At 39.5% G+C, this 27,627-nt stretch overlaps 1 protein-coding gene across 1 annotated transcript in view; it reads left to right on the top strand.

The window, feature by feature from the left end:
- LOC126203397 (uncharacterized protein CG3556-like) overlaps positions 1–24,822 on the top strand; it is a 37,531-nt gene extending 12,709 nt beyond the window's left edge. The window contains exons 3-5 of the mRNA XM_049937702.1: positions 13,078–13,267; positions 16,623–16,777; positions 24,586–24,822. Of these exons, the coding sequence (XP_049793659.1) occupies positions 13,078–13,267; positions 16,623–16,777; positions 24,586–24,647 (407 nt within the window). The 3' untranslated portion in view covers positions 24,648–24,822. The remainder of the gene's footprint in view (positions 1–13,077; positions 13,268–16,622; positions 16,778–24,585) is intronic.
- The last annotated feature ends 2,805 nt before the right edge of the window (positions 24,823–27,627 follow it).

Below are 27,627 nucleotides of genomic sequence, written 5' to 3'. Positions count from 1 at the left end.
TTCTGTCATTTACAATGAACTGTGACCTCTCTGATAGGATATCACAAATCCAGTCACATAACTGAGACGATATTCCGTAAGCACGCAGTTTAACTACAAGTCGCTTGTGTGGTATAGTGTCAAAAGTCTTCTGGAAATCCAGAAATACGGAATCAATCTGAAAGCCCTTGTCCATAGCACTAAACACTTCATGCGAATAAAGAGCTAGTTGTGTTTCACAAGAACGATGTTTTTTAAATTCTTGTTGACTGTGTGTCAATAGACCGTTTTCTTCGAGATAATTCATAATGCTCGAACACAATATATGTTCCAAAGTCCTGCGGCATATCTATGTTAATGATATAGGCTTGTAATTTAGTAGATTACTCCTACTACCTTTTTTTAATATTGGGTTGACCTGTGCAACTTACCAGTCTTTGGGTACGGATCTTTCGTCGAGCGAACGGTTGTATATGATGGCCAAGTATGGAGCTAATACATCAGCATACTCTAAAAGGAACCTAATTGGTATACAGTCCGGACCAGAAGACTTGCCTTTATTAAGTGATTTAAGTCACTTCATTACTCCGAAGATATTTACTTTTACATTACTCATATTGACAGCTGTTCTTGATTTGAATTCTGGAATATTTACTTCGTATTCTTTTGTGAAGGCATTTCGGAAGGCTGTGTTTAGTAACTCTGCTTTGGCACCACTGTCTTCGATACTATCTCCATTACTATCGTGCAGAGAAGGCATTGATTGTTTCTTGACGCTAACATACTTCACATACGACCAGATTCTCTTGGGATTTTCTGCCAGGTTTCGAGACAAGTTTCGTTGTGGAAAATATTACAAGCATCTCGCATTGAAGTCAACACTAAATTTCGAGCATCTGTAAAAGTTCGCCAATATTGGGCATTTTGATTCTGTTTAAATTTGGCATGTTTGTTTCATTTTTCTGCAACAGTGTTCTGACTCGTTTTGTGTACCAAGGAAGGATCAGCTCCGTCGTTTGATATTTGGTTTAAACCTCTCAATTGCTGGAAGGAATGGAGATTGTCTCTCAGGAAGGCGTCAAGTGAATTGTTATCTGCTTTTTTGAATAGGTATATTTTTCGTTTATTTTTGGAGGATTTGGGGTTACAATATTCAGTCTCGCTACGAAAACCTTGTTTTCACTAATCCCTGTATCCGTTTTGTTGCTTGTTATTAACTCAGGATTATTTGTTGCTAAGAGGTCACGTGTGTTTTAACAACTGTTTACTATTCACTTGGGCTCATGAACTGACTGCTCGAAATAATTTTCAGAGAATGTGTTTTGCACAATTTTGGATGATGTTTAATGCGTACCTCTGGAATTAAACATATATTTTCGCCAACATATCGAGGGTAAATGAAAGTCACCACCAACTATAATCGTATGAGTCGGGTACGTGTTTGAAATCAAACTCAAGTATTCTTTGAACCTCCACCCTTTTTTACTGAAGCCCTTCTTGTGTTTTCCCGAGACCCTGTAACCTACAAAAACCGCCCAGTCCACGCCACGCAGCCCCTGCTACCCGTGTAGCCGCCTAATGTGTATACTGGACCCCTGACTTATTCAGCGGAACCCGAAACCCAACCACCCTTTGGCGCAAGTCGAGGAACCTGCAGCGTACATGGTCGCAGAACCGTCTGAGCCTCAGATTCAGATCTTCCACTCGGCTCTGTACAGAGGTCCGCAATCGGTCCTGTCGACTATACTGCAAATGGTCAGTTATGGTTTCATCTTGCAAGCAAGACTGGCAGCCTTTACCACTTCTCTTAGCTGCTCGAAACCAGAGAGAATCTCTTCTGATTCAAAGTGACACACATCATTGGTGAGCCACCACCTGCAGTTGGCTGCACCCTGTGCTCTTCATGGCAACCAGGAGGACCCGTTCCACATCTGGAATTACCCCACCCGGTATGCACACTGAATGCACATTGATTTTCTTTCCCTTCTCGGCAGCCATGTCCCTAAGGGGCGCCATAATGCGCCTAACGTTGGAGCTCCCAACTATCAATAATCCCACACTCTGTTATTGTCCAGATATTGCAGGCTGAGAGGTTTCCTCTGAAACACAACAGGCATTGGCATTTGGCTCAGCAATAGTGTCAGCCACAGACAGCACCTGGAACCTGTTTGTCAGACAAACCGGGGAGGACTTATGTGCGGCCGCCTGGGAAGCCTTTCGTTGCCTGCTACGCCCCAGGGAGACCTCCCACTATACCACAGGTGAGGGGTCAACTTCAGTGCAAGCAGTAACAGGGCTGGCCTTTGGTGAAGACCGATTGGAGGACTCGGACGTGCTGGACATCCATTGGATCCCCATGGCTGACCGACAACAGTGGTGGCCATCCACTGCAGCCTCAAGCTGTATAACTGAAGCCATCACAGCCTGGAGCTGAGAGCGAAGTGTCACAACTCGACTCGCATCAGCACACAACAATCACAGTCCCTGTCCATAATAAAGATCGTGGAAAACTAAACTTTGCAGAGAAACAGACTATCAGCACATGCTGTGCAACTCTGTTCTAGACACTGATGAAAATGCAGTAACTGTATCTAATAAATTAGAATAATATGCAGTGATTCAAACACCTAACTACCGAAGCACTCAGGCGAAACTAAATAATTCGCCTCTGATTAGAAACTTGTAATATGTCACAAACTCGGTTTACTTTCTGACGCAAACGAAAATGCGAAAACTGTGGCTATTAGATATTAAATTAACACGCAGAATTCAAGAAACTAAAGTACTTAAAGCAAACAGATGATCTTATAAAATTCGCTCCTGGTTAGGAATTCGTAAAAGTCACAAAATCGGTTTCTTCCCTGTTACTTCGTCTGTCTCAGACGGCTGCTGCTGCCTGAATCCTTTATGTTCATTTAATTGATTACTGCTCTCCTTTTTTATTTTTAAATATATTATCAATTTTTCATAAACCATGTAATGACTCATTCGTGACCAAGAGACCTTGTCTCACATGGACATAGTTATCCCGATGAATTAAAATTAAAATTAAATGAAATCATTTATCTTCATGTACATCCAACTTGAAGTTGACTTAGGAGAATGAGTTACAAAACAGGTTAATATAGATGCCATTCGTCAAAAAGAAACAAAACATCTAAAATTCCCTCACATTCTCCATTTTATTCGTATATGTGACTAGAATGGCAACAGGCATTCGAAAACAAAATTTGGACAACAGCTGTTCCACAGGGGGTGGATTCTCAGACTGTGGCAGATGAAGGCAACGCCCCTCTGACGTCACAACCCAAGATGGCGGCAAGCTACGCCACACTCATCAATCATTTGACAAACCACGCTCCCCTTATCAATGACATCATCATCATCATCATTGACAGTTCACGAAAAGCCCTTTCCCTTCTGTCTCTCCTGCCCACCCCTTTCCTTCCCTGACTCTCTCCAGGCATAACAGCATACTATTAAAACGAAACAGTGGATCACAGATTAGTATTTTACCGGTCGTTAAAATGAAGCAGCCAGTCACAATGTAGCCCCAGAGGTGCTATCGTAGCCATGTTCAAAAGCACCGCACAATGCGTGTTTTGATGAGATTTTGGTACTATTTAGTGGTTGATAATGGGAAATACGATCTGTAAACGTTTCACGGAGTCTTGACAGCATAGTTTCGGTTTGTGAATATTGCGGCATTTCTCAATAGTTGTTTTTGTGCATAACCTAATATAAGGAATAGCTGTCAATCAGTATCGTCGATTGTGTTTTCCTAGTGCAGAACATGACACATAATATTCTCCTCCCCCTCCTTTGCCCTCCTAAAATTGTGGTTGTTAATGTGAAGCATATCTAAAAAAACTTCTAAAAACTTCCAGTGATGACAGTCTGTTCTATGAACCACCAAGTACGTAGCAACAGGCTCAAATTCCGATACCATTTGCATGTTTTAGACGTGGAGATACCATTGTAACACTTGACAAGCATCATAGAACAATTTAGGTATCCATTGCGACTCATACTAAGTGTAGCTGACAGTAATTCAGAGTGCCCATTTGTTTGTGGGCTTATCTGCTTAGCATAATATTTTAACCAACATGTTTCTGCAGTTACAGACTTGGTCAGGTTAGTTTTGCTACATAACTTAGTTCAGGCCTAACAGGAAGTACCATCTGCCTGTTTTTCATGTTATTTTTAGTCACTGGTGCTTTGTAACTTTTAGGCATAAAACTGCATTGGGGCACTTAATGTGAGAGTTCACAATGATATTTTACGTACCAAACTAACAGGAATATACGAGGTCTGTGCAAAAAATTCCGGAACATTCGTAATCGCGCGCCAGCGGTGTGTTGGAGCTAAATGCGATTGCCATCCCTGGACACGCCTGTGTTTAATGTGTAACTGTCGGGAGTTTCAATGCTGTATGTGTGTTAGTTATTGTTCAGTGCTGTATTGAGTAGAACGTTCTGTCCCACAGTTTGCGAATTTCGAGGTGGCGGAGTTAGAGGAGCAACGCGTCTCCATTAAATTTTGCGTGAAACTCCAGAAAACTTTTACAGAGACACGCCAAATGATGCAGGAAGCCTATGGTGATGCGTGCTTAAGTAAGTCGGTGTTACATTTGATTCACACGGTTTAAAAATGGCCGAACGGAAGTTAAAGATGACCCTCGTTCAGGACACCCTTCGATGTCTAACGACGACGCTCTAGTCAGGAACGTCAACGAAACTGTGCGTGCCAATAGAAGATTGACTATCCGAGAGATTGCAGAAGAATGTAACATTTCAGTTGCATATCATATCATGAAATCCCGATGCGGCATCTGGAATGCATTGTGTTGCCGCCAAGTTCGTCCCACGGCTCATGAGTCAAGACTAGAAAGACGTTCGCCTCGCAATCTGTGAAGAGTTTTTGGATCGTGCAAAGGAGAACGAGGTGTCCCTTAAGAGAAGAGATGTGTGTCTAAGGTTATGATGTTGAGGTCAGGGTTCAGTCTTTACAATGGGCCGAGCAATGTTCTCCAAAACCAATAAAAGCTCGTTAGGTCATGTCAAATGTCCGAAACATGCTGATAGTTTTCTTGGACTTTGAAGGATTATTTCATCATGAATTCGTGCCACAGGGACAAACTGTTAATCGATGGTGCTGTCGGGAAGTGTTGCGATGCCTGCGAGAAAATGTGAGAAGGAAACGGCCTGAAATGTATCGATACATTTCATGACTCTAGCGTCACGATGATCCGCACATTCATCCCTGTTAGTGCGTGACTATTGCACAAGAAACGAAATCACTGTGCCGCTTCACCTGACCCCTGCTGACTTTTTTTTGTTTATGAAGTTGAAAACCCCATTGAAAGGGCAAAGATTTGCAACGGTAGACGAAATAAAAGAAAATTCTTAGACGGCGCTTCGCGCGATGCAGCGAGAGGCATGCCAAGACTGCTTATTTCGAAGGAGACCATCCACAATAAGTAAAAGCTAAGGGTAGAAAAATTTTGTGGACAAAGTTCCAGAATTTTTTGAACAGCTCTCAGTGTCAGGAGACACCGTTTATACGGTTTTTTAAAGTTGCTTTTGTAAATGACGCGAAAAGATTCTGATCATTCGGATACTTCTGAACATGGCCAAGACGGCAGCTCTGAGGCTACTTTGTGACTGGCTGTTTCATTTTCATGCCAGCTAAAATTATAAGCTGTGATCGGCTATTTCGTTTTAATAGTATGCTGTTATTGGCTGTAGAGGGGTGGGGCAGGAGAGGTACAGTGTAGGAGTAGGGGTGGGGAGGGGCATTGAAGTGCCACACGATGCTGATCATGTCACTGATAAGGGAGGCATGGCTTGTCAGTGATTGATAAGAGTGGCGTGGCTTGCCACCGTCTTGGATTGTGCACGTCAGGTTGATAGTAGGGAAGACGAATGCTCGATTTCGTTTCATTGGGAAAATTTTGGGGAAGTGTGGTTCATCCATGGAGGAAACTGCGTATAGAATGCTAGTGCGATCCATTCTTGAGTATCTTTCGAGTGTTTGAGATTCCCACCAGGCTGGATTAAAGTAAGACATTGAAGCAACTCGGAGATGGGATGCTAGATTTGTTACCGGTAGGTTCAATCAGCATGCAAATATTATGGAGATGCCTCTGGAACTCAAATTCAAATCCCCGAAAGAAAGACGATGCTATTTTGCGCAGTTCTGCGAGACACTATTACACAAATTTAAAGAACGGGCATTTGAGCCCGACTGTAGAACGATTTTACTGCCGACAATGTATATTTTGCATAAGGACCACGAAGATAAGATGCGGGAAATTTGGGGTCATATTGTGACTTTTAGACAGTCGTTTTTCCCTCGTTCTATTTGCGAGTGGAACAGGGGAGGAAATAACTAGTAGTGGTACAAGGTACCCTCAGCCTTGCAACGTATGGTGGTTTGCGTACTATGTGTGTAGATGTAGATACACTATGTGATCAAAAGTACGCGGACACCCTCAAAAACATGCGTTTTTCATATTAGGTGCATTTTGCTGCCACCTACTGCCAGGTACTCCATATCAGCGACGCCAGTAGTCATTAGACATCGTGAGAGAGCAGAATGAGGCGCTCCGCGGAACTCACGGACTTCGAACGCGATCAGGTGATTGGGTGTCACTTGTGTCATACGTCTGTATGCGAGATTTCCACACTCCTAAACATCCCTAGGTCCACTTTTTCCGTGAAGTAGAAACGTGAAGGGACACGTACAGTACAAAAGCGTACAGGCCGGCCTCGTCTGTTGACTGATAGAGATCGCCATCAGTTGAAGAGGGTCGTAATGCGTAATAGGCAAACATCTAACCAGACCATCACACAAGAATTGCCGGCCGAAGTGGCCGTGCGGTTAAAGGCGCTGCAGTCTAGAACCGCAAGACCGCTACGGTCGCAGGTTCGAATCCTGCCTCGGGCATGGATGTTTGTGATGTCCTTAGGTTAGTTAGGTTTAACTAGTTCTAAGTTCTAGGGGACTAATGACCTCAGCAGTTGAGTCCCATAGTACTCAGAGCCATTTGAACCATTTGAACACAAGAATTCCAAACTGCATCAAGATCCACTGCAAGTACTATGACAGTTAGGTGGGAGGTAAGAAAACTTGGATCTTATGGTCGAGCGGCTGCTCATAAGCCACACACCACTCTGGTAAATGCAAACGTCGCCTCGCTTGGTGTAAGGAGCGTAAACATTGGACGATTGAACAGTGGAAAAACGTTGTGTGGAGTGACGAATCACGGTACATAATATGGCGATCTGATGGCAGGGTGTGGGTATGGCGAATGCCTAGTGAACGTCATCTGCAGTGTCGGTAACGCCAACAGTGAAATTCGGAGGCGGTGGTGTTACGGTGTGGTCGTGTTTTTCATGGAGGGGGCTTGCACCCCTTGTTGTTTTGCGTGGCACTATCACAGCACATGGTTACATTTATGTTTTAAGCACCTTCTTGCTTCCCACTGTTGAAGGGCAATTCAGGAATGGTAATTGCATCTTTCAACACGATCGAGCACCAGTTCATAATGCACGGCCTGTGGCGGAGTGGTTACACGACAATAACATCCCTGTAATCGACTGGCCTGCACAGAGTCACCTGAATCCTATATAACACCTCTGGGGCGTTTTGGAACACCGACTTCGTGCCAGGCCTCACCGACCGACATCGATAGCTCTCCTCAGTACAGCACTCCGTGAAGAATAGGCTGCCATTCCCCAAGAAACCTTCCAGTACCTGACTGAACGTATGCCTGCGAGAGTGGAAGCTGTCATAAAGGTGGGTGAACACCGAATTGACTTGTAAGTCATTTTCAGCCAAGTGTCCGGATACTTTTGATCACATTGTGTATCAAAGGGGCATGGCCACCAAAATCGAAGCCTCCACCTGGCACAGTAGGACGAACATCCAGTGTGCATATTTGTTTTCTAATTCTTAGTGCCTTCATAGATGTGTGGAAATAATAAATGAAAGTTTGAGTGATCTATGGAGGAGTAGTTTCACATTTATGTGTAGAGATGTTTATAAAATGTAGTAGGCCTCACTTATTATTACTTAGTGTGAGACAAAAAAAATAGAACAATCAGATATGCAGCCTCAGTTGTTATTGCAGAATAGTATTTTAGTATATTAGTAGTAGTAATCTGACTTATTTAGCGATCAGTTTTTCAAGGATATTCGACAAGGTATGGTCTTACAGCTGAAAAAAGAGAAAACATAATTCATTTAAACAATAAATTAGGTAAACCATGGAATACTTGATTCAGAATGACCAGATGGGGAGAACAAACTCCATGCTCTCGAATATAAGGCCAGTAAATAAAAATAAAAACGCAGTCTCCTTTGATGAATCATTAGTGTACAGGAATGTATTGTTTATACATGTTTACAAAGAAATTATTTCATAAGGTGAAATGGACTTGTTTTCCGTTTTGTACAGCGCAACCTCTTATATGCTCGCCTGTAACAATGAGTAATTGTTCCTCCATAATAGTGCGTATTTCATTTTAGAAAGATTGCATGGTGTTGCCATTCCCTCTTGCATAGCTTTGACATAAGGTGCTACAGAAAGGTAGCTATTATACTCCGAAAGTGAGTTGTGAAAGTAGAAAGATGTTTTATTACTATATCTCTTTCTATACAACTAACCCGACTCATGTTTTATGGTCCATGGTCTCAGTTGCCAGCTGCTTGTCTAGCACTATCCAGGGGTAACAAATATTTGATTTTCGGTATTCCCTGTAATTATTGACCGAATTTAAAAATTTAAAATGCTATGATATTCTACTCTTTAAGAGGTATAATCTTATGTTAAAAGTATAATACAGTAAGCTAAGTATTTCAGTTAGAAACTATATAGGCCTATATGTCTTGAGTCAGTGTAACTTGTGGTGTAACAATTATCCAAAATATATCCTCCAGTATTTGTGAATGAGAGAATTTGGCGACTTCCAACAAGCGGTTTTTCTTACTGACACCCTCACAAGGTCATCATTTACTATATTTTTGCTGTTCATGCAATGAAACTTCGACATCAGACATGCCATTTTAATTTATTACTTCCTCACTACTAACTCCAACTAGCTGTGCAGATGATGAAGAAATTGAAGAAATGTATGATGACATAAAAGAAATTATTCAGGTAGTGAAGGGAGACGAAAATTTAATAGTCATGGGTGACTGGAATTCGAGAGTAGGAAAAGGGAGAGAAGGAAACATAGTAGGTGAATATGGATTGGGGCTAAGAAATGAAAGAGGCAGCAGCCTGGTAGAGTTTTGCACATTGCATAACTCAATCATAGCTAACACTTGGTTCAAGAATCATTAAAGAAGGTTGTATACATGGAAGGATCCTGGAGATACTAGAAGGTATCAGATAGATTATATAATGGTAAGACAGAGGTTTAGGAAACAGGTTTTAAATTGTAAGATATTTCCAGGGGCAGATGTGGACTCTGACCACAATCTATTGGTTATGAACTTTAGATTAAAACTGAAGAAACTGCAAAAAGGTGGGAATTTAAGGAGATGGGACCTGGATAAACTGAAAGAACCTGAGGTTGTAGAGAGTTTCAGGGAGAGCATAAGGGAACAATTGACAGGAATGGGGGAAAGAAATACAGTAGAAGAAGAATGGGTAGCTCTGAGGGATGAAGTAGTGAAGGCAGCAGAGGATCAAGTAGGTAAACAGACGAGGGCTAGTAGAAATCCTTGGGTAACAGAAGAAATATTGAACTTAATTGACGAAAGGAGAAAATATAAAAATGCAGTAAATGAAGCAGGCAAAAAGGAATGCAGACGTCTCAAAAATGAGATCGACAGGAAGTGCAAAATGGCTAAGCAGGGATGGCTACAGGACAAATGTAAGGATGTAGAGGCTTATTTCACTAGGGGTAAGATAGATACTGTCTATAGGAAAATTAAAGAGACCTTTGGAGAAAAGAGAACCACTTGTATGAATATAAAGAGCTCAGATGGAAACCCAGTTCTAAGCAAAGAAGGGAAGGCAGAAAGGTGGAAGGAGTATATAGAGGGTTTATACAAGGACGATGTACTTGAGGACAATATTATGGAAATGGAAGAGGATGTAGATGAAGATGAAACGGGAGATACGATACTGCGTGAAGAGTTTGACAGAGCACTGAAAGATCTGAGTCGAAACAAGGCCCCGGGAGTAGACAACATTCCGTTAGAACTACTGACAGCCTTGGGAGAGCCAGTCCTGCCAAAACTCTACCATCTGGTGAGCAAGATGTATGAGACAGGTGAAATACCCTCAGACTTCAAGAAGAATATAATAATTCCAATCCCAAAGAAAGCAGGTGTTGACAGATGTGAAAATTACCGAACTATCAGTTTAATAAGCCACGGCAGAAAAATACTAACGCGAATTCTTCACAGACGAATGGAAAAACTAGTAGAAGCCAACCTCGGGGAAGATCAGTTTGGATTCCGTAGAAATTTGGAACACGTGAGGCAATACTGACCTTACGACTTATCTTAGAAGAAAGATTAAGGAAAGGCAAACCTACGTTTCTAGCATTTGTAAACTTAGAGAAAGCTTTTGACAATGTTGACTGGAATAATCTCTTTCAAATTATGAAGGTGGCAGGGGTAAAATACAGGGAGCGAAAAGCTATTTACAATTTCGACAGAAACCATATGACAGTTATAAGAGTCGAAGGGCATGAAAGGGAAGCAGTGGTTGGGAAGGGAGTGAGACAGGGTTGCAGCCTCTCCCCAATGTTATTCAATCTGTATATTGAGCAAGCAGTAAAGGAAACAAAAGAAAAATTCGGAGTAGGTATTAAAATCCATGGAGAAGAAATAAAAACTTTCAGGTTCGCCGATGACATTGTAATTCTGTCAGAGACAGCAAAGGACTTGGAAGAGCAGTTGAACGGAATGGACAGTGTCTTGAAAGGAAGATATAAGATGAACATCAACAAAAGCAAAACGAGGATAATGGAATGTAGTCGAATTCAATCGGGTGATGCTGTGGGAATTAGATTAGGAAATAAGGCACTTAAAGTAGTAAAGGAGTTTTGCTATTTGGGGAGCAAAATAACTGATGATGGTCGAAGTAGAGAAGATATAAAATGTAGACTGGCAATGGCAAGGAAAGCGTTTCTGAAGAAGAAAAATTTGTAACCTTGAGTATAGGTTTAAGTGTTAGGAAGTCGTTTCTGAAACTATTTGTATGGAGTGTAGCCATGTATGGACGATAAATAGTTTGGACAAGAAGAGAATAGAAGCTTTCGAAATGTGGTGGTACAGAAGAATACTGAAGATTAGATGGGTAGATCACATAACTAATGATGAAGTATTGAATAGAATTGGGGAGAAGAGGAGTATGTGGCACAACTTGACAAAAAGAAGGGACCGGTTAGTAGGACATGTTCTGAGGCATCAAGGGATCACAAATTTAGCATTGGAGGGCAGCGTGGAGGGTAAAAATCGTAGAGGGAGACCAAGAGATGAATACACTAAGCAGATTCAGAAGGATGTGGGTTGTAGTAAGTACAGGGAGATGAAGAAGCTTGCACAGGATAGAGTAGCATGAAGAGCTGCATCAAACCAGTCTCATGACTGAAGACCACAACAACAACTAACTCCGAACGCAATACATATACCAATGAATGTATCTGCAAAATTCTGTCATTTTATGATTCACAGATCAAGAGTTATAACGTCACAAACATTGAGATGTTTGAAAAACTAGATATTGTTCAAAATGAAGTGCCATTACCTATGTTATACTCATCCAGTATTTGATAATGACAGCGCTTAACGCCTTCCAATGAACTTTAAAATATTTCCTGAACTTTTTCTCGCTTATGTACTTAGCATTAAAATTGCACTCATTAAATGATTTGTAAAGCAATCAGACGTCTGTAGCTGTTTTATAAATAGCAGTTCGATTCTATAAAGAATCGGGGGTTTAGTGGTTTACATATATTAAATTTTTTTACCATATCTGTACTTTATGAAATGTAATTGACATTTCATTTTATTGAATGTTTTGCATAATGGATACTTTTTAGCAACTTTTTAAATACGTTCCTTTTAGTAATGAATCTGAGCAATTTATTCTGCAATTTTATTCTTTGGTAGAAACTGGTGGTTTCAACTTGTTCTTTCTTGGTAAGTGCAAGTTAAATCTAGATCTCGTTCTGCGGTCATGGGAAAGAGTTATTTGGCGAATAATTATCGAGATCTTTTCGCGTGTGTAACTAATTGGTAAATAATATACTCACATGGCGTAAAACCTCAATATTTTGAACCGCTTCTTACAGTGGACCTCATTGCTATTTTTTGTTGCTGTCCTTGTAGCCCTTTTTTGTAGCTTGAAGAGTGCTTTCATGTTTTGTACATTTGTTTCCCAGGATTCTTCAATTAAGAATTTAATTTTCATATGAATAGCTCGTAAGTAAAAGGCGCTGGCTATTTCACATTTATATAATCTATATGATTATTCTACAATTCACACTTAAGTAGTGCACAGGAATCAAAGAGTCACCTTCAAATTATTTCCCTACTCTCGAATACATGTGGTTAAAATTGACAGTAGTTTCTCTTATTTCACGTGGGAGTCAACAATAGATTTTGGCATTCAGAGGAGAAAGTTATTTATTGTCATTTTGTGAAAAGAACAACAAAAAGCATTTTTCCCTTAATGATTTCCACTCGAACTCACTTACCATAAACGTGGCACTGTCTCCCCTATTTCGTGATAATACAGAGCAAGTTGCCCTTTCTTTAACATTTCTGTTGTTTTCTGTTAGTCCCATCTGGTAAGGATCCCATACTGTGCAGCAGTACTCCACAAGAGAACGAACAAGTATAGTATAGACAGTTTCTTTTGTGGATTTGTTGCACCTTCTAAGTTTTCTCGAAATAAAACGCAGTACTTGGTTCGGCTCCTTCATAACATTTCATATGCTATGGTTCCATATTAAGTTATCCATAATTTTATCTCTAAGTATTTAGTTAGATCGACAATCTTTTACTCTTCGTGATCACACAAAACTATAATGGTGTAGAGACATTTGTACCTGACTTAATTTCGTTAAACAGTTGCAGATCGCCTCAGAGTGGCAGACATCACTGGCGTGGACCATCGAAAGGACCCGCACGTGACCATCACATATTCCATCTGGGTGGGAACGAACGTATCAGAGAAGTACACCCTTTTACTTCACCCTGTGCGCAACACGTCCTTCTATGACGTTATGATACTCGCCGCTTCGATAGACGAGCATTATCAGTGAGTCTTCAGAAAAGGCCCGCTGAGAATACGTCGTATGTTTCTTAGACGTTGTAACAGCTTGTAATATTACTTTTATAAATTGAAACGCCTTTTTGCGGCAATAAAAGGTGTTTCAATTTATGAAACGCATATTTATATACTTGCTGTGGGTAGTGGCCGAACAAACTAATTGCACTGGTTAATGATTGATTCAGAGATTTCGCCGAAGTGATTTTTGATTTGATGATGTCACTGTCTCATCGTGACACGGTATTCAAAAGAATAAGTGTTGGGGGCAATGCAAGCGAATGTCCCCTCAGCAACTTCCTGCAATGTGTAACACACCTTCATTCTTTGATATGTCTTAACGAAGTCTCGTTACGCTTTGTTCAGAGTATGTACTGTTACCTGTTTTTTACATGTCGAAGATATTGACTGATTCTGTCAAATGGTGACGAGATCAACGTTTTGAAGTCGGGTGTAATTGACCGTGAGTGTATCGGAAAGTACTCTCTCACTACCACTGCAGAATACACCGTCTGTCCTAAAAGTTCCGTGACTGATTAATTTCTCACATATAAGCGACGCCAGCGCAGTAATTACGCTGGTAGCTTGAACTAACACCTGTAAACAACAGACGTGCATTCGACCAGTCAGTTGCGAGAAGGCTGTGTCAAGTACTGAACGTGTGGTTATAGTGTGTCAACTTTGTTGTCAAACAATTTGCAATGAAACATATCTAAATAAAGTGTTCAATACATTCTATAGCACGATTTGAAGAAGAGAAAGAGGTATGCAAATTATATCCTGCACACTTTGACTCCCAAATAAAAACAAAGATGTGTGGACATATTCCAAGATCTGGAAAAAATCACTTCAGGTGAGGAGACTTCGTGTCATCAGTACGAGTGTACCACAAAATGACGAAGTGCAGAAATTTACAAGGGAGGTCAATGCGTTAACAATATAACTGACACCCAAGTCAAAGTGATGGGTGGGTCGTACAATACCACAAACAAGCACTTCTCAGACAGCTTTACATAGTTGTATGATCGACAATGTAAAACACCTAAACTACCATCTCACCTTGTGGTGTGCGTACTGTAAGACTTTCAGTACACACAATATCAGATTATTTGACTTGTCGCTCTAACAAAGTAGGCGAGTGTCAGCTATATGTCTCGTGGTCTTATCGTGGCGTGTTTATCTTCTGCCGTTAGGTCAGACGATAGAAATGCCACTTCCACGCTTAGAGTAGCAGACTGACGGTGGCCAACTTTAAACAGAATTTGATTAATTTTCACACACATTTATTAAAATAATAAGACACATAAAAATTACTTAACTTGGTTCTGGATGCTATTTACAATTGACCCCTGAAGTTCCTTTGGTATTGGTACGTTAATCTTATTCTCACATATATCTCTGATAGTTGACAAAAGTGTCTATACATTTATCTTCATGGCTATGTACCGGAATATGGTAATCTTATTAGGCACAGACTGAAACTTGATCATAGACTGGTACAGACAAATGTAGACTGGTACAGACTGGTGCAGACAAATGCAGACTCACTAATCAGAGGTCTGTACACTGGTTATAATACCTCGCGCGTTCACCTATCACTGCGCGAGTGTGATCTGCGAGGAGAAAAGGTTCTACGTTAGCAGCAATCTCATTGGCTGCGTTACATATTAATACGCAGATCGGTGGAAGCAGAATTTGGTCCGTCTCTATGGCAGCGCCATCTCGTAGTGCGGAGATGGACGAGCGCTGCGCCTGCGGTGTTGTGCTTAGCGGGGCGCGCTCTAGTGGGAAAGTTGTGTACGCGCTGACTACGCGGAACTATGTACACAACACACCTTGTCTCTGTTTTTTATTAATCCAGTCTCGAAACTGTTTGGTCTTACGGGTACAACTATTGAGACAAGGGAATTGACTTGCGATACCTCTAAATGTATCGACATATCGATGCTGCACCTGAGTATTCAAAGAGCCTTTATAAGCTGGATTCGTATAATATTGACGACTTGTACCACCCGAAAACCCTTGCTACTTATCATTTACCACTTAGTTTTGCTCTACAGGACATACCGTGTTTCAATAGTTGCATGCCAAAGTCTGTACAGCAAATACTCTATTTGTATGACAAATATTTCCCATGTGGCATCTGCATACGTTATTGAATCCTAAATACTACCCTAATTGTAGAAACTGATATCTCATCACGGGGTATATAATGAATAAAAGAACAAATTTGTGTGTTTCACAGTCTTGTGCAAGCCTTTCAATATGAAACCACTTGGGAGAGTTGCATATTATGTGTGTTAAGTGTATCTGTCCAGTGTAAGTGACTGTAATGATTGTCTGTAGAGTGTTGTATCACGTTTGAGTTGTTGATAACAATAAAAGAAAGGAAAGGCTAGAACCTGGTACCATGCTTCTCTCCAATAGCACTAAGTGGGCTGTTGGACTTAACACCCCTACCAATAGTGTCATATACCTTCTCTCCATGAGACACTGTGGAAAGATACTGAATATAGCACAGAACACTTGCACAAATAATTCGCCCCCATTCCTGAGCTTGCTCATGTACCCCTGTGTAGGGGTGCCTGACTCAGAGATTGTCAATTCGAATCCCAGTGGTAGAAGACATTTGCACCATCAGTACTTGGCTGGCGAGGAGAGGAGAGGGGGTTGTCACCAGACTTTGCCGCAGTCCCCTTGGTTAAACTACAAATCTTTCCACTGCATCTCATTTAATAAGGGCATATAACACTGTTAGTGATTAACAGTCCATCAAATGGGAATGTTAAGATCAGCAACCTTCCTGATTGTAGTCAAGAGAAGTAGGCTATGTGCCATGATGCCACACTATCCACACAGCAAATATGCACAGAAGAACAAAACGCCTTTCCAATTACCTGACTGAACCTAACTCACAGGATCTTCCAGCCAACAATCACATATGACTCTTACATTCTTAATTGGTGCTATTCTGGGTGCCAAAAGCTTCACTCCTCCACCTCTGCTCCCCTTGTCGCTCAAACATTTGCAGTGAAGGTTTTTTCTACCGCCAGGATCTTAATCGAGAGTTGCATATTAGTATAGGTGTTAGTGACCTCGACCATGAAGCTGAGTTGGGATATGCACCGATCCTTAAATAAATGCCTCGTTTGCACACCACAGTTAAATGTCTACATGATATGACATCTTTTATAATATTATTTGTGGTATCATCTTGAAGATTACTCAATTATGTTAATGGAAAAGCGACATATTTACCTAATATTAGATTCCAAAGAGGAAACATTCTTCTGAAGCTGTGAAGGAAACTTGTACACAGGACTGTAGCATTGGAATTAATTCACAGGTTTGAGGCGACAGAGTGGCCCTATGGGCATTACATCACGATGCTGGCTGGCTACAGGGAGGACCCTGCCAATTACCTGTTCTGGCTGATCTACCAAACACCACAGGTGCCCGACCCTGCCAGCCCACCTGGCAATGAACTCCTCACTCCTGTTGGTATGGCCACTGCACCTGCAATATTCTTACTTACTTTACCAACTGTGTGAATTATTTAGTTAATTTGAAGTCTGTCAAAGGCACTGTAACGTCAGACGATACCTGATACCCTTGGAATACTGTACAGCTGGCTGTTCCATCGCAATGGTAGACAAAGAGCATGCATGTTGGCGTTGGCACCCATGCCTCATAGAACAATGTTGGAACAGTCTGCTGCATAGGATTCCCTGTCTCTTCAAAATGTACATCTTTTGGAAGTGGCATGTTCCCTGCCACAAGACTGAAGTTATGTCCAACAGCAGTGGTGATACAGGCAAACAACTTCATGGTCATGCCAAGTGAATTTCTATAGGCATGCATTGTACTGTAAGCAAAGTCTTTTGGGATAATGTCTAACCATTTTTGTACCCAAATCAATCACTGAAAGTAGTCACGATGTTATTTGATAATACATGAAAAATCCATCTCCTCACTAGTATGTGGAGAACTATCATTACTGGAAATCTAAGGTACATGAAATCCACGTAGTGGTTTACTTCCTGAAGCTACAGAACACAATCTCCTCGTTTCCAAGGAAAGGGCTGTTTATCAGCTGAGACTTTTTCAAACAATCCGTCCCAGCACTTGGCTTACATAATTTAGGGAAAACAAGGAACCTAAATCTGGACGACTGGATAGCTTTGAACCACTGTAGCTTGTCACCCAGTACCCTGATTGAAATGGAAGGACATGGGGTTTACGTCACATTGACAAGGCTCATTAGAAACGGTAACATAAATAGAAAGTATTATGCCATGAAACACCAGTTAACTATTTATGAACTCAGTGGTGGTAACCCACACATAACAAACATTAAGTGATTGAACTTTCATTTTGTTTGAAACTGATCTCTGCTATCAACATCAGTATGAGGTGTTACCGGCTAAGGCCATGAATACACTCTTGTATTCCATCATTTTTCGTGAGTGCACCCAGGATATTATTTATTCTTGTGTCGATATTTCGGCTGACAACCTTTCATCCATTCTCAATGGTAGGCACTTGCAAGATTTTTAAAACACTAAACCGTGGAGTTTAGGCTCATGTGTCAAAGATAAAACTGTTGGCAATAAGAGCATCAATCATAGATGAAATATTACACCTCTAAGAGCAAGCACAGAATCAGCCAATTCATAGTGCTTACAAAGTATTTATCTCATTATTATGGATGACATATATTTGAATGCCAGGTAGTGACAGCCTAGAAGAATTTCCCTCTGAGAGCGCAGACATAAAATGACAGGTTTCAATGATTTGTCAAGCTGGAAACCCTCATCCCAGTTGAACAAGTTGTCTGCTAATCGTATTTCCGAGCTTCCTTGACCTCTGAATCAAAATAGGACGACGCTGTGGTCAGTATCTTATCTTTTTCGTAATTTTTGGGATGGCCAATGGAAATACAATTAGCCAATAACCTGCTCACGTAAGACGAGGATTTCCAGCTTGACAAATTGTGGAAGCCCCTCATTTCACATCTGTGCTCCGAAAGGTGCTCTAGGTCTTCATAGCCTGGAATTCTTACATGTGCCACGCACAACAACTTAACAAATACTTAGTAAGCATTGTGGATTTGTTGACTGTTATTGTTTTGTGTTACTCTTAGAGACGTTAAGTTTTAACTGTGACTGACGCTCTTGTTGCTAACAGTGTTATCTTTTACACATGTGTGTTTACTCCTCAGTGTAAAGTGCTTTCAAAATCTTGCAAGCGGCTCGCTTAGAGAGTGGCTGAACGGTTGTCAGCCGAAATATTGGAACAAGAGTTAATAACATCCTGGGTGCACTCCCAAAAAATGTTGGAATATTCGATCAGCCAGGAAAACTTCAACACTTTTGTATTGCTTGTGGCACAGAAGTAAACAGCCACCGAATGTCATTTTGAGAAATTTCTTGCCATGGGTGAAACATATGCTTTGGCAGTCCATTAATACTGCATTCTGCAGGCTGGCATGAATATATACATCTATCTGTCACATCACATTCGTCAAGGAATCTGTAATGTGAACTGCACTTTGAGGTCTTGCATAATTTTGCTGGAATACTGGTATATTCTTCGACCTATCTAAGGCATTTGACTGTGTGAAGCACAATATTCTCCTGGATAAATTATGGGATTGAAGGTATAGTCAACCAATGGATAATGTCATATCTAACCAAAGGAATGCAGAAAGTTGAATTTAGCAATTCAACCAATTTAGTCTGGGGCTGTTATTCTGACTGGAGAGGAATCACATTTGGGGTTCTCTAAGGCTGAATCATAGGTCCACTATGGTTTGTCATATATATATATATATGTAAACCATCATCTGTCTAATGTATAACAAGCAGAATTAGTTCTTTTTGCAAATGACACTAGTATTGTATTTAGTCCTAGCATAAATACAGAAATAGAATGAATGATAAATAATGTTCTTAAAAATACACAACATATTCAGTTCTGCACATCCATGTGTACTACACCAATGATAAGCGTAACACATAGTGAGGAAATAATAAACAGGGTGGAAAGATCAAAAATTTTAGGACTCAATATACATGAGAATTTAAACTAGGAAATTTGGGACTTCTAAAACAACTTTGTTCAGCCACATTTATACTTAGAATCACTATAAACCTAGGGGAGAGAGACAAATCATTACATTGATATATTTTGCATATTTTAATCCTATAATATCATATGAATTAATTATCTGGGGTAACTCATCCTTAAGAAAGTGTTCATATTTCAAAAACGTGCTGCAAGAATAATATGTGGTGCTCACTCACGATCATCTTGTAAACATCTGTTTAAGGATTTAGATATTCTGACTACTACTTCACAATATATTTATTCCCTCATGAAGTTAGTTGTAAATAGGCCACAGCAGTTCAAACGGAACAATGCTGTACCTAATTACAATACCAGAAGGGAAAATGACATCCATTCCTTCAGATAAATGTTGTCTTTTGCATAAAAAGGGGTGCACAATGCTGGAACTAAAATATTTAATCGCTAAACCAGTGGTATAAGATGTCCGACAGACAGTAAAGTACAATTTGAAAACAAAGTGAAAAAGTTTCTCATTGACAACTTCCTTCTTTTCTAAAGAAGAATTTCTATGATTGTAATGTGTAAAAGGTAGTGGGTAGGAATTAACAACTCTCATCTGTATGTTTCTTCTTAAAAAAAACTTAATAATGTTCAGCATGTAGCCATATTTACAAATTAATTTGCAATGTGAATGTGAAATGACCAGTTCCACATCATTACAAATTATCATGCAAAACGATCCATGTAACACGAAATTAATTAACTAATTATGATATTTGGTGACCTGGCCATGAGAGACAATCATAAAGTCTTGTCATGGTGCAATCCTTTTGGAAGTGAAGTCTCCTTGCCATACTGATCTTCTGAGTCCATGATGTCACCACACGTTCTGCATTCATTGCAGCACAGCCAACTGTCTCCAGGATCTGTCACTATGATGCTACCATCTCGCTCACGCCAATGATTCAACCTTTCTTAAAATCTGCAAGTTGGCGATAGTCTCTATGTGCACATCATCTGGGTATGTTGTCTTGTAATTTCTGCCTGATAAGTTCCATAACGATAGACACATTCACAAGCCTTCATGTAATTACTCCAACCTTAATCTGTAAGAAAGACTTTTTTCTGTACTGGAAATACTAAATGTAAGCTATTCTACAGATGAAATTTTAATCAACCTAGCCCACAGATATTAAAATACTGCAGTTTCAGATTGGTAACATCCATTCAAGTTGTTCATAGTGTAATACTTCCCATTTCTGTCACTGGATTTATCATATGATCTACTCAGTACATCTGGTGACAGTACAAAAGACTGGAAAGTTCCTTGGACTAGCACAACCATGGGAACCACCTAATACATCATCCTGTCTTATCATTTATGTCTGCAAAGAGCTACAATCAAGTGTTTCCAACAGATTGAACCCTCTGCAGAACCTTAACCCTCTGCTGAACCTTATCATGAAACTAATATATTTTAGGTAATCGACTTCATTTGCAGGATCTGCCAGTCAAGACTTCATGCGACTCTACGTCACATACAGTAAATTCGTTGGTAAACCATTGAGCAGCTGGTTAGACCCATCTTTAGATATGGGTGTAGAGTTGTGGTGCTTAACTAAGATTTCTCTAAAAATCGAATTAAAAACGTGTGCAAGTGTGTAGTCTCTCATGTATCTTACTAAATCTAAAATTATGCTTGACTTCTTCATTAGCCAAAACAGCAGTTGGCTCCAAAGGCGTGTCAGTGTTGGTATTTGAACCACACCAAGTGATATAAGGCTACAGCATGCGCAAATAGGCAAAAGTACTACATATTCATTGATTACAAAAGCGTCAAACGACTACTGGAATCAATCATGACAGTTAAATGTCTAGGAAAATCAACTCAGAAGGATTTATAGTGCCATGGAATTCTATTTATTTGAAAAAAGAAACTGTCAGGCTGAATTTCTTTGGTGTATACTGAGGAACTGTGGTTTATCTTTTGAGGAAGGTGACAAAATGACTAAAAACCAGAATGTTTTTCTGACAACTTTTGATCCTGATCACATTGTATTGATGGAAGAAAAGAAAAGGTCTACACGAAATGTTATCGTGTTTGCTTCATCGGCATAAGAGTGCCAAAGAAACACCAACAGACGGCAGCTGGTGCCGCTTCAAGAAAAAAAAACTATGCATTATTCTAGAAATTACGAGAGCGAACAGTGCGAGAGAGTTCTACAAATGGTACTGTAGCTAATAAAAATGGGCTACCAGCTGATGCAAGAGGGAAGGATCTATTCTGATATTCACGTGACATAGCTAGAAGCTGAAACAGATGGTCCACGCGATATTTGAACTTCACTCCTCGCATATGTTAGACACAGTCTCGCCCCATCTATTTGAGAACGAGTTATCGATTGCAACGACCACAACATCGACAAATTTACGTCGATATCGCAGGGACTATTTAATGGACACATCACAATAAACCCACAGACCCTAAATATCAGACCCACTTACACCAAAAATGTAAAGAATTTACATTAAATAATCAGTAAAAACAACGCCTGGGCCATTAAGACCAAGCAATACTACAGTCACCTGGCCACAACTGTAGGTTCTTTGAGTGCTCTGGGAGATGGTTCATTTTTAACTACAACAGATGAAATATCAGTTCACTTTATTACATGGATGAATAAAAAGATTTACTGAACTTGAGACTGTCCTTTGCAACAGGAGAGTGTAGAATATTTACAAATGTTATTGACTATGAAAGTATCACTTGATGCATACAATCACAAACTGTTCTCCTAGAGTACAATATTCAACTTTAATTAAAGTACATGGTCTTCTGAAACTTCAAGATCTCTATTCATGATGTTGTTGACTCTGAAGCTGAGCTAAAAAACTGGGGCTTAGCTGTTGAATGCTTGACACTACTCATACACTGACCTCAGTGTGAGGGCACTCCTTTGGTGAGAGGGAGGCTTGGTCTTCTGGAGCGCCTTCCATATGTCAGATTGCAGTGAGCTCTGTCTGTCTGTGGCATTGATTTGCGCTGCTGACTTTGATGTAATAGCGCGATCTCTAGATGATATCACGCAGAAGTATGTCGGTCATGTAGTTCACATATACTGATATACATGTAAAAAACGTCAAGGATACATACGAAATGTACTACATGCTTGGATATGCATCACTGCAGCCACATAAAATAGCTAGCTGTAACATCATCTGCATTCTCTGTATAAAAAATGATTTCCTCAAATTGTATTTGAGAGTGTTTGTGAGAAGATCGTGTTACACCTAGTGTAAGAACGAGAATGTCTATATCATGTGTTGGAATACAGAGAGATGGGACCACAGCCTATTAATAGTATAGTTTATTGTTCTGTGATATTGCTGCTTGTGTTGGAAAGACACGCATGACTTACATGAACATTTGGCATTTATGGGTTCAGAAGACCCATACTCAACAATCCCATGTGACTAGTGCCCAAGAAGAGAAATATATGGTTTGCTCAGCTGTGCAGGACTATACGGCCATATCACATTCTGTGAACTAGGAAACAGGCTTGTTTGCAGCAAGTCAAGTATTCACACAGACAGTACGACGACGTCTAGATCACCGTAGACTGTTGGCATGGTGACCATTGTCGTAATTTCCCTTGGCGAGACAGTAGAGAGAGGCACACTGACAGCGGTGTGCCCAACGAGTTCCAGTTCTGTGTAGAGGATTACATTGGATGCATCCATGTATAAAGGGTCTGAGGACAACTAAAATTGCCACACTGCATTCATTATCACATGTTGGGCCAACACTTTGCATGATGGTATAAGATGCCACTGGATACGCAGTATGAGCATATCTCTTTCACGTAGTTGGTAATTTGGAGAACATGCATCACATTTCAGGCACATTAAGTCTTTTGGCCATGGCCTGTCTTCGAGATCACTGTGATATTATTATTTAACAAGATAAAGCAAGACTACATGCTGTCCATGCTGCCCTGTCCTACCATGGAAGACTATTCAACTGCTGCCCTATTAAGCACTTTCAGCAAATCTCTCACTCACAAAAAAATATCTGGCCATGAGTTGCTGACAGGCTGACACTTTCCAGCCACTAACATTAATAAATTGATGAACGCTAGCATAAAGTTGAAGCACATATCCATATCTGTCATCGACTACTTATTCACCTGGAGGCCTAGTTAGGTTAGAGCCATTGTTGCTGTATATAACCAGCAGCAGAATCTGATTTCACATATATACAGAGATATGTACTTTCGAATGCATTGTCTTTATTTTTATTACTGTTTCGTTTTTATTTCACAGTAATGTTATTTCATTTAGTTTTATTATGATTGTTATTTCGCTCTCTGCTTCCCTGGAGCCTGAGCTCAGTTATGTTCATAGTTAGTGCAACACTTGCATTGAGCAGTTCATTTAACTTGAGTTCTGGGTCTTGAACAATGTTTTAGGTAAATGTGCTTTTGCTAATATTTTGACATTTCTGCTGTTTTGCAAGGAAAGCTATCCGATTTCTATTCTTTTTGGTGGGGAAGCGAGATGGTCAGTTGAAACCAAGCACATAAACAAGACACAGAAGAGACTCATAAGCAAACAGACTTGCTATTTGATATGAATATGTTTTAATTCCTAATAGGAAAACACCACTAACTCCCAATCTAATGGTTTTATGCACTGAAAGCCAGAGATTATCACTGGGGAGACTGTAGTGATTTCTCACTGTTCGTACAGGAATTGAGTGGAAAATGTACACATTATCGCCAAACTGTGTTCTTCGTATTTTCCCCAGCCGCATCCGCTACTACTGCCATGACACCAGTGTAACAGTTCTACGATCTCTATTCCCTCCTTCCGTTCACTTCTGAAATGAAACTCAATGTGATGAATGCCCTGAAATGAAATGATAACATGTCATTTGATAGGTTAATCTGATCCTTTACTATGTTGTGAAAAACGTGCCATTCATGTATATTTAATAGCACCATTTACAGTTATTACAGTTGTGTTACTTATTTGTTTCATAAAACGAACAGAAAATTGTGATTCTCTACAGAAGTACCTCCAGTATGTTAAAATCACATGATGTGGAAGAGTATGAAAAATCAAAGACATGCCCAAGGGAAATGTTATATCAGATGAAAACTTGTTCAGTTTGTATGCAATAAATAAGTCTTGCAAAATCGAATCATAGAATCTAACATGTTGATTTTTTTCTTTTCTAGGTGTGGACAGCTTGTATGTTGATGAAGGGGACAACTATTTGTTCTGGCTCAGAAATCTGTAACTTTCCACAGAATGGCTATGAAATGAAATGTTGTATCCAGACAATCCCAATAAATGCCTCTCCTGCAGTAATGACATTAGTATAATGTTACATAAAAACTTATGCATATATTATATCATATAAATATTGTATTATACAACATATTATGTTATGTAAAAACTTCATTTTCAAGTCATTATTCCATTTTTTCCTCGTTCTTTAGCCTGGGTATCTTGAGAGCAGAGTGTGTTCATCCTTGCCTATAGACATGTAAAACTGCAAGCAGATCAAAGCTGAAAATTGTCCAAGCAAAAACAAATTACCTCTTTGTTACAACTGTTAAGAAACAGTTGCTGTTAGGACATCAGTGTACTCAAAATAGTGGTAAAAAGTTAGATGTACTGCTAAACAGAGCACCAGTAACGTCCAAGGTGGCAAATAGACTCACATTGTATTCTTAGAGATTTTAACAATGGGTATAAGCAGGCAGCTCCGATATAAATAACGTTATATTTGCAAAAGTAATGATGTTCTCACTCTATATTGCACAGTTAGATGTGGGAATACTTCTTGACAATGTCCTCAGTCACCTACCTATATTTTCATGGCGAGCTGCTTACTCATCTGTGGCACTATCGATGCTGGAAATACTATAACGTTCAGGTACAAAGCTACAATTCAATTGCAGAGGGTTGGCTGCTACTCTGCAGTTCAAAGTAACTCATTTCTACCAGTGTACAATTTCGATTCTGAAATATTACTTTAGTTGACTGTAGTTCTCATACACTAATATTTTAAACACATTAGAATCTCTTTTATAGCCATCTTACACAATTCTAGCGACCAATTTTTCTCGAGTATAATTATATTCTGCCTATTGTGATAATCAGTCACTTCAGTTTCAGATATTACGATAACATTTCTGTGGTCACTATAGAATGCTCAAGACAACACTTGCAAGATTAATCCTTGCAGTTCAGGTCCCAGTTCAATGCATATGGAATGGTCAATATGACATGGCAGGCATTCACAAATATAAATCACTTCTTGCACTAACTGCTTTAAATAAACACGCAAATGCATTGCCTGTCTCATTCCATGACGTTCTTGTACACCCACTGACGATTAATTACTTTATCACCGCACTCAGCTCTATGCTCCAGTGAGTGAACTGACTACTGTGGAACTTCCCAGCTACATCAGGTCAGTAGTATTCTACCACCACATGAAAACAGAAAAATGTCACACTGGAGGTGAACTACCGATAGTGCTGTACACTAAACATAGTTTACAAGTTACACACTAACATTGCAACAGGTTGATGCCAATTTACACTGGATGTCATCACATTATGGCATCATCACATCAAGGTGTATTCGCACTTTCCATTACATGTCAGTTTGCTTAGTACTGTATCAGATGGTGAAAGCGATGTTATGAGACGCTATCTATGATACAAAAAGTTGGAGTAGACTATTGGGATTGAGGAACTATAAAGTTTATTAACGGCCAAAGCAAACTTTCGAACGTATGTCCCTGATCTGTTACTTGAAGTAAAGTTCTGAGAAATGAAACAACGTTTCAAAAAATCGACATTTATATGCTAGCGAAAATATATACACACAAATACATCAAACAATAGTTCTAAGGGAATAGACAGAGCACACCTTACCCATTATGTTTTTCCCTTATTTAACTATTTCTGTCATAAACAACGGTAATTTTCTTCTTCATTACAGCTGAAGTTCTCATTTAAAGCGTTATACACTGAAAACTGCTTCATCAACGTATGTTCTTATTTATGTAACTGTGGGCATCAGCTCTGTTCTGTTATTGTAAAAGCTAAATAATTTTAGGTTGTTAGGTATCTGAGCTCCCTTTTGGAAGAACACTCAATGCAAAAAGTATTCAAATCGTGGAACATTTCCGATTTGCCACAAAAACAAAGCACAGTAATAAAAATAAAGATTAAGAAGAAACAAAAGCACAAAATTCACTTCTATGTCAATAAAGCATGGCGAAAACATGTTAACTTCCGATGTTAGCAGATGTCGACACGGCCTTTGTTAAAGCAACCATTTTAAATGCATTATGGAATATTTTGACATAATGAGACATGACAGCCAATGTGAATTAGCCTTTATAATGTAATTGCTGCATGGGGAAAATCTATTCTGTCCACTCAAGAATTTGAATTCTGTTGCACGAAAAAGTCTTGCAGCCTATAGAACTATAAAATGGTTTAACTAAAATTCCTTGTATTTTGCTCATATCAACAGTCTGACAGTACTCAATGAAGAATGAACATTAAGCTAAAAATGTTGTAAATCTCCTGATGTTCGAATTCTTCAAGTATAACAATTTACAATAAACTTATTAGATTTATGGTGTGTTCAGTGATTATTAGTTTCTAATAATAATAATAATATAAATAATTGAGATTTACTTCAACATTAGTTTTTGCTTAGATAGTGGAACATGACAACATAGCCATCAAGTCCGTGTGTGACAGGTAGGTAGGCACAGCAAGTACATTAAATGGAGAAGTGACAATATTAAAATAAAGTGTGTTTCAAAAAGATTCATTGAAATTTTATATAATCCTTTTTGAAATATTGTGTTGGTATAGTGTATTAATTTCAGCAAATCGTTGAAAGACTGGCCTTGTATCAGTGTCATAGTGGCTGGAGTTTTATAATAAATGACCTGTAATGCCTTTGTAGAACCATTTTTGTGAATCATACTACTGAATAATGGTGTGAAGCTGCTTTAGATGCATAGTATGCAACATATCCCCGCTGAATTCATTAAAACTATTACTTATTTAGCTTATTCGGTCATCAATAAGTATTAAAAAAATCTTCATATTGAAATAGTACACTACTGTTTATCCACAGAAGTTAAACTGTTGTTTTTTCTCTGATAAAAACTTTCTGTAACGAGTACTTCCAATATTACACGTTTCAAGTAGATCACAGTGGATATCATCACAGTTTGTATC

Source organism: Schistocerca nitens, chromosome 9, assembly GCF_023898315.1.
Source record: "Schistocerca nitens isolate TAMUIC-IGC-003100 chromosome 9, iqSchNite1.1, whole genome shotgun sequence".
Classification (NCBI taxonomy): domain Eukaryota; kingdom Metazoa; phylum Arthropoda; class Insecta; order Orthoptera; family Acrididae; genus Schistocerca; species Schistocerca nitens.
This window is presented reverse-complemented; position numbering and strand designations above follow the sequence as displayed.